A 7500-nucleotide genomic window follows, 5' to 3' on the forward strand; every position below is an offset into this window, starting at 1 on the left:
GCGCGTGAGACAACGAGCGAGCCTGTACCGGAAGATCAGACGTCTCCCGCGAACGGGCTCACCTGTCGTCCCGGTGTAAGCACACCCGGAAGCGGAGACACTCGCGAGACGAGTCGGTCTGGGGGGGGGGGGGGGCAAGACAAGACAAGACGCGCACGGAGCAACGTCGACCCTCGCGCGGCCCACGGCGACGCCGACCCGGGTCAAAGTTGCCGTTCGTGTTTGTGACCAACGCGCGCCCCGCCGGGGCCGCCACGCACGCCGGGGCTGCTCCGCGCGAGAGTCCGCGAGCCAGCCCCGGACGGAGGACGTGCCAGCCACCCTCGCGCTGAAGCCTGTGCTGCACACACGGCAGACCCACGTCGTGGCCCGTCTTACCTGGTGTCGTGAGCAGCACCGCGGCCGCCACCAGCCAGCTGCTCCTCAGGGACGAGCCTGTCGCCATGTCTCTCCCGCTGGACGAGCCGGACACGGAGAAGGAGGAGGACACAAATCCAGCCACGCCGCCCGCCAAGGACACCGCCGTCGCCGTCGCCGGTATATTCCTTATCATGAGGCACACGCAAACTTCTCGGACCGCGGTCCCGGGGTGTGTGTGTGTCTGTGTGTGTGTCTGTGTGTGTGTGTGGGGGGGGGGGTCAGCCCAGTGGTGAGCTCTGCGTTCTGCCCCGACACGCCGCCGCTTCCTGGAAGTCTCGTACTCGCGACAGGGAGTCTCGATAACGACGCGGAGACGTTCAAACACGCACGAGGAACCCAGAAGAGAGACAGCCAACCCCTCCCAGCGCGGAGCGGGCACGCGGCGCACGGAGGTGAGGCGTGTGAGCGGCCGCGCGCTTCCGACGGTCTCGGTTTAGTAAGCGGAGCCGCGAGGCGGGTCTGGCGTCGCCGCGCGGAGGAGCTTCGCTGTGAAGGCGCGGAGGCTGACCGGGGGAGGAGGAGGAGGAGGGGGGGCGTCACCGCAAATCTCACCGACACACTCCCGAGTGCGTGTGTGTGTCTCTGTGTATGTGTGTGTGTCTGCGTGTGTCTGTGTGTGTGTATGTCTGTGTGTGTGTGTTGTGTGTGTGTGTGTGCGCGCGAGCGAGCGCGGTACCTGAACGCGCGTGCGTGCGTGCGTGCGTGTAAATTCCGCGTGAGAGCGGTCCAAACGAACAAAAAAGCCTACATGATCATAAGGGGTGGGGGGGTGGGGGGGGGTGTTGGAGTCGTAACGCCAAATGTTGCATTCCCTGTGGAATACGTATCCCATAGCGACACGGCCGCGCTCTGTGCGGGTATGAAGTGTGTTTGCGTGGAGGGGGAGGTGGGGGGGGTTGGGGGGGGCAGCCTGATTGGATGACATGAAATCAGATTACGCTCTGCAGGACACGCTGCATCCATGTGGCGCTCGTGTGTCAGCCGCAGCGCAGCAGCAGCGTGAGTTGACTGCGCTGCGCTGCGCACTCGTGCAGAGCTCGGCTCGGTGGTCGGGCTGAAGGGGGAGCAGAGCTCGGCTCGGTGGTCGGGCTGAGGGGGGGCAGAGCTCGGCTCGGTGGTCGGGCTGAGGGGAAGCAGAGCTCGGCTCGGTGGTCGGGCTGAAGGGGGAGCAGAGCTCGGCTCGGTGGTCGGGCTGAGGGGGGGGCAGAGCTCGGCTCGGTGGTCGGGCTGAGGGGAAGCAGAGCTCGGCTCGGTGGTCGGGCTGAGGGGGGGCAGAGCTCGGCTCGGTGGTCGGGCTGAAGGGGGAGCAGAGCTCGGCTCGGTGGTCGGGCTGAGGGGGGGGCAGAGCTCGGCTCGGTGGTCGGGCTGAGGGGGGGCAGAGCTCGGCTCGGTGGTCGGGCTGAGGGGGAGCAGAGCTCGGCTCGGTGGTCGGGCTGAGGGGGAGCAGAGAGGAGCCGCCGCGCTGACAATCCGCCGACAGGGAAAACAAGCGAGCCAACGTCTTGCTTTCTCGCATTCACAACCGAGCCCGCTCGAACTGGGCAGGCTTGTTATTCTGCAGGCACCCCCCCCCGGAACCGGCAACGGACTCAACAAGACGACCAAAAACGCCGCCGTGCGCGATACGAGGCCGCTTCTCCCAGCCGTCTGTTACGCACGGCGAGGGCGTCCTTCTCTCACCCTTCTTGAGCTGCGTGACGTCCCGTTCCCGCGTCATTCGCTCGTTTACTAATCGCTCCAAGAAGGACGCTTAGCGTGCCGTTACCATGGAAAACGCCGGTTCCGGCTCACTGACTAGGACGACAGTAATTCACGCAAGGTACTGTAGCGAGTTCGGGGGGGGGCGCAACCACAGGAACCGCCGCAGCCGGGACGCGAACCCGTGGCTCCCGCACCGCGGGACACATCGCTAACCGCTCGACTACAGGGCCCGGCCCGTTGGCCAGGAGGGGCCACCGGGTCTCCTTCTCCGTGCACGTTACAGCATGGCGGCGGCGAGGGATAAGGCGGATAGGCTACACACGTGGGCATAGCAGGAGTGTGTTGTTGCTACTTGTGTGAATGTGAGGTAGACCGGAAGTAGTGGAACAGCGGTCAGAGGGGTGCTATGTGAGGAGATGTGCTGCTCTGCTTTAGAATAGTGAGGAAGTATTGAAGTCGGCGGGCTTACAGGGGTATTTCATTTGCTCAGGAACAACTAATGGGGTTAATTTGATATCCTTAATCACCCCCACGTGTTAAACCAACATAGTATGGTCCGGCGCGCCTTCTCCAACAACTGCCTCCGTGAATAAGGTGCATGGTTCTGCCCAACAGGTCAGCGCCGTGCCAGCTTCAGCTGGTTCACAACAACTACACACATGTGGTTTAAGCGGAGCCACATCAGCATGTGCCAATCCGAAGCCCTCGGAAATCCAGACCTGAGAGTGGACGCTGCCAACACGCCGCAACATCACACAACCACGTCTTTCCTCATAATGGCAGAGCTACACCCTGCTGCAACCATCTCTCCATGCCACTGAGGAACACCACACAACCCATGTCCCCTCCGCCAGTCTGCTGGGCGGAGGATGTGGCCGCCCATCTCTTCATTATCACCTCATTAACGCTGTGTACTGCACGCCCCCCCTCCCCCCATGTTGGCATCACCTTCAATCAGCCATTAATCACAGAGGAGTCGCCAAAAACCTGCTGTCCTCTGAGGAAGTCTTGTACTGGCCCTACCGTGTGTGTGTGTGTGTGTCTCTGCGTGTGTGTGTGTGTGTGTGTGTGTGTGTGTGTGTGTGTGTGTGTGTGTGTGTGTACGCTGGCCCTACTGTGTACGGGCGTGCCGCTGCATACGACTGTTCTGGCTAAAGCCTGCCATCTGTCGGCAGCTTGATGTAACTGCCTTCATACAACCCATGTATGTTTCTATCTTTCTATCTATGTATCTATCTATCTATCTATCTATTTTCTCTTTCTATCTGTTCTATCTGTTTCTATCTATCTATCTATCTATCTGTTTCTATCTATCTATCTATATATACATGTATCTGGTTTTTGCACATCTTGTCTGCATCATGTAATTTGAGGTTTGTCAGATTTAAATGTTTGGTGTGTGATTTGCAAGTCTTCAGTCTATATTACAATGACAACACTGTATCTCTCTTACAACACTGTATCTCTCTTACACTGTATCTATCTTACCATCTTACAACACTGTGTCTCTCTTACGTCATATCTATCTTACACTGTATCTATCTTACACCACTGTATCTATCTTAAAACACCATCTATCTTACAACACTATATATCTTACACTGTATCTATCTTACAACATTGTCTCTCTTACAACACTGTATCTCTCTGACAACACTGTATGTATCTTACACTGTATCTATCTTACACTGCATCTATCTTACCATCTTACAACACTGTATCTATCTTACACTGTATCTATCTTACACTGTATCTATCTTACCATCTTACAACACTGTATCTATCTTACACTGTATCTATCTTACACTGCATCTATCTTACCATCTTACAACACTGTGTCTCTCTTACAACACTATCTATCCTACCAATTTATCTACCTTACAACACAGTGTCTCTCTTACAACACTATCTATCCTACACTGTATCTATCTTACCACTGTATCTATCTTACGTCATATCTATCTTACCACTGTATCTACCTTACAACACTGTGTCTCTCTTACAACACTATCTATCTTACACCGTATCTATCTTACAACACTGTATAGTATATCTTACACTGTATCCATCTTACCACTGTATCTATCTTACAACAGTGTCTCTCTTGCAACACTGTATTTATCTTACAACACTGTATCTATCTTGCAACACTGTATCTATCTTACAACACTGTATCTATCTTACAACACTGTATCTATCTTGCAACACTGTATCTATCTTACAACACTTTATCTATCTTACAACACTGTATCTATCTTACAACACTATATCTCTCTGACAACACTGTATCTATCTTACAACACTGTATCTATCTTGCAACACTGTATCTATCTTACAACACTGTATCTATCTTACAACACAGTATCTCTCTGACAACACTGTATCTATCTTACAACACTATATCTCTCTGACAACACTATATCTCTCTGACAACACTGTATCTATCTTACAACACAGTATCTATCTTACAACACTATATCTCTCTGACAACACTGTATCTATCTTACAACACAGTATCTATCTTACAACACTGTATCTATCTTGCAACACTGTATCTATCTTACAACACTGTATCTATCTTACAACACTATATCTCTCTGACAACACTGTATCTATCTTACAACACGATCTATCTTTCCACTGTATCTATCTTACAACACAGTATCTCTCTTACAACACTGTATCTATCTTACAACACTGTATCTATCTTGCAACACTGTATTTATCTTACAACACTGTATCTATCTTGCAACACTATCTATCTTGCAACACTGTATTTATCTTACAACACTGTATCTATCTTACAACACTGTATCTATCTTACAACACTATATCTCTCTGACAACACTGTATCTATCTTACAACACGATCTATCTTACCACTGTATCTATCTTACAACACTGTATCTATCTTACAACACTGTATCTATCTTGCAACACTGTATCTATCTTACAACACTGTATCTATCTTACAACACTGTATCTATCTTACAACACTATATCTCTCTGACAACACTATCTATCTTACAACACAGTATCTATCTTACAACACTATATCTCTCTGACAACACTGTATCTATCTTACAAAACTGTATCTATCTTACAACACTGTATCTATCTTGCAACACTGTATCTATCTTACAACACTGTATCTATCTTACAACACTGTATCTATCTTACAACACTATATCTCTCTGACAACACTGTATCTATCTTACAACACAGTATCTATCTTACAACACTATATCTCTCTGACAACACTGTATCTATCTTACAACACTGTATCTATCTTACAACACTGTATCTATCTTGCAACACTGTATTTATCTTACAACACTGTATCTATCTTGCAACACTGTATCTATCTTGCAACACTGTATTTATCTTACAACACTGTATCTATCTACAACACTGTATCTATCTTACAACACTTATCTCTCTGACAACACTGTATCTATCTTACAACACGATCTATCTTACCACTGTATCTATCTTACAACACTGTATCTATCTTACAACACTGTATCTATCTTGCAACACTGTATCTATCTTACAACACTGTATCTATCTTACAACACTGTATCTATCTTACAACACTATATCTCTCTGACAACACTATCTATCTTACAACACAGTATCTATCTTACAACACTATATCTCTCTGACAACACTGTATCTATCTTACAACACTGTATCTATCTTACAACACTGTATCTATCTTGCAACACTGTATCTATCTTACAACACTGTATCTATCTTACAACACTGTATCTATCTTACAACACTATATCTCTCTGACAACACTGTATCTATCTTACAACACAGTATCTATCTTACAACACTATATCTCTCTGACAACACTGTATCTATCTTGCAACACTGTATCTATCTTACAACACTGTATCTATCTTACAACACAGTATCTCTCTGACAACACTGTATCTATCTTACAACACTATATCTCTCTGACAAACACTATCTATCTTACAACACAGTATCTATCTTACAACACTATATCTCTCTGACAACACTGTATCTATCTTACAACACAGTATCCCTCTTACAACACTGTATCTATCTTACAACACTGTATCTATCTTGCAACACTGTATTTATCTTACAACACTGTATCTATCTTGCAACACTGTATCTATCTTGCGACACTGTATTATATTACAACACTGTATCTATCTTGCAAACACTGTATCTATCTTACAACACTGTATCTATCTTGCAACACTGTATCTATCTTACAACACTGTATCTATCTTACAACACTGTATCTATCTTACAACACTATATCTCTCTGACAACACTATCTATCTTACAACACAGTATCTATCTTACAACACTATATCTCTCTGACAACACTGTATCTATCTTACAAAACTGTATCTATCTTACAACACTGTATCTATCTTGCAACACTGTATCTATCTTACAACACTGTATCTATCTTACAACACTGTATCTATCTTACAACACTATATCTCTCTGACAACACTGTATCTATCTTACAACACAGTATCTATCTTACAACACTATATCTCTCTGACAACACTGTATCTATCTTACAACACTGTATCTATCTTACAACACTGTATCTATCTTGCAACACTGTATTTATCTTACAACACTGTATCTATCTTGCAACACTGTATCTATCTTGCAACACTGTATTTATCTTACAACACTGTATCTATCTTACAACACTGTATCTATCTTACAACACTATATCTCTCTGACAACACTGTATCTATCTTACAACACTATATCTCTCTGACAACACTGTATCTATCTTACAACACAGTATCTCTCTTACAACACTGTATCTATCTTACAACACTGTATCTATCTTGCAACACTGTATTTATCTTACAACACTGTATCTATCTTGCAACACTGTATCTATCTTGCGACACTGTATTTATATTACAACACTGTATCTATCTTGCAACACTGTATCTATCTTACAACACTGTATCTCGAAAAAAAAAGAAAGAGTCAGATCTTTGGAATCAAAAAAGCCTTTTTTTCCACAGATATTTTTTCTATTTTGTAACAATACATGTTTGATAAGCTGCCTTGCTCATGTGTTCATGCACTGTTCATTATCCAAATCAGGATCACATTGTTGACCACTTGGCACAGGAAATGATCTTGGTGCCCTTTGTCTCGGTGGATGGTGTGACAATTATAAAGGGGCGGGGGTCATGAATAATAGTACTTTCCCTGTACTGGATATGCTATCGTATCGTCTGATGTGCCTCTGCCTTTCAAGTAAACCACAGTATATTAGAAAATATTGAAGCCACGTGTAAATGTGAAACTATCACACTGCTGGCAGATAATCTCTTCTGGCGGCGAAATATAAGAAAAG

The 7500-nt window shown here is 46.7% G+C and overlaps 1 protein-coding gene across 1 annotated transcript in view; it reads right to left on the reverse strand.

Moving 5' to 3' along the window:
• The window catches only part of pvrl2l (PVR cell adhesion molecule related 2 like), a 333652-nt gene extending 333037 nt beyond the window's left edge, over positions 1-615 (reverse strand). Inside the window, exon 1 of the mRNA XM_056298622.1 lies at positions 379-615. Coding sequence (XP_056154597.1) covers positions 379-553 — 175 coding nt within the window. The 5' untranslated portion in view covers positions 554-615. The remainder of the gene's footprint in view (positions 1-378) is intronic.
• Between the last annotated feature and the right edge of the window lie 6885 nt (positions 616-7500).

The sequence above is a fragment of the Lampris incognitus genome, chromosome 18 (genome assembly GCF_029633865.1).
Source record: "Lampris incognitus isolate fLamInc1 chromosome 18, fLamInc1.hap2, whole genome shotgun sequence".
Taxonomy (NCBI): domain Eukaryota; kingdom Metazoa; phylum Chordata; class Actinopteri; order Lampriformes; family Lampridae; genus Lampris; species Lampris incognitus.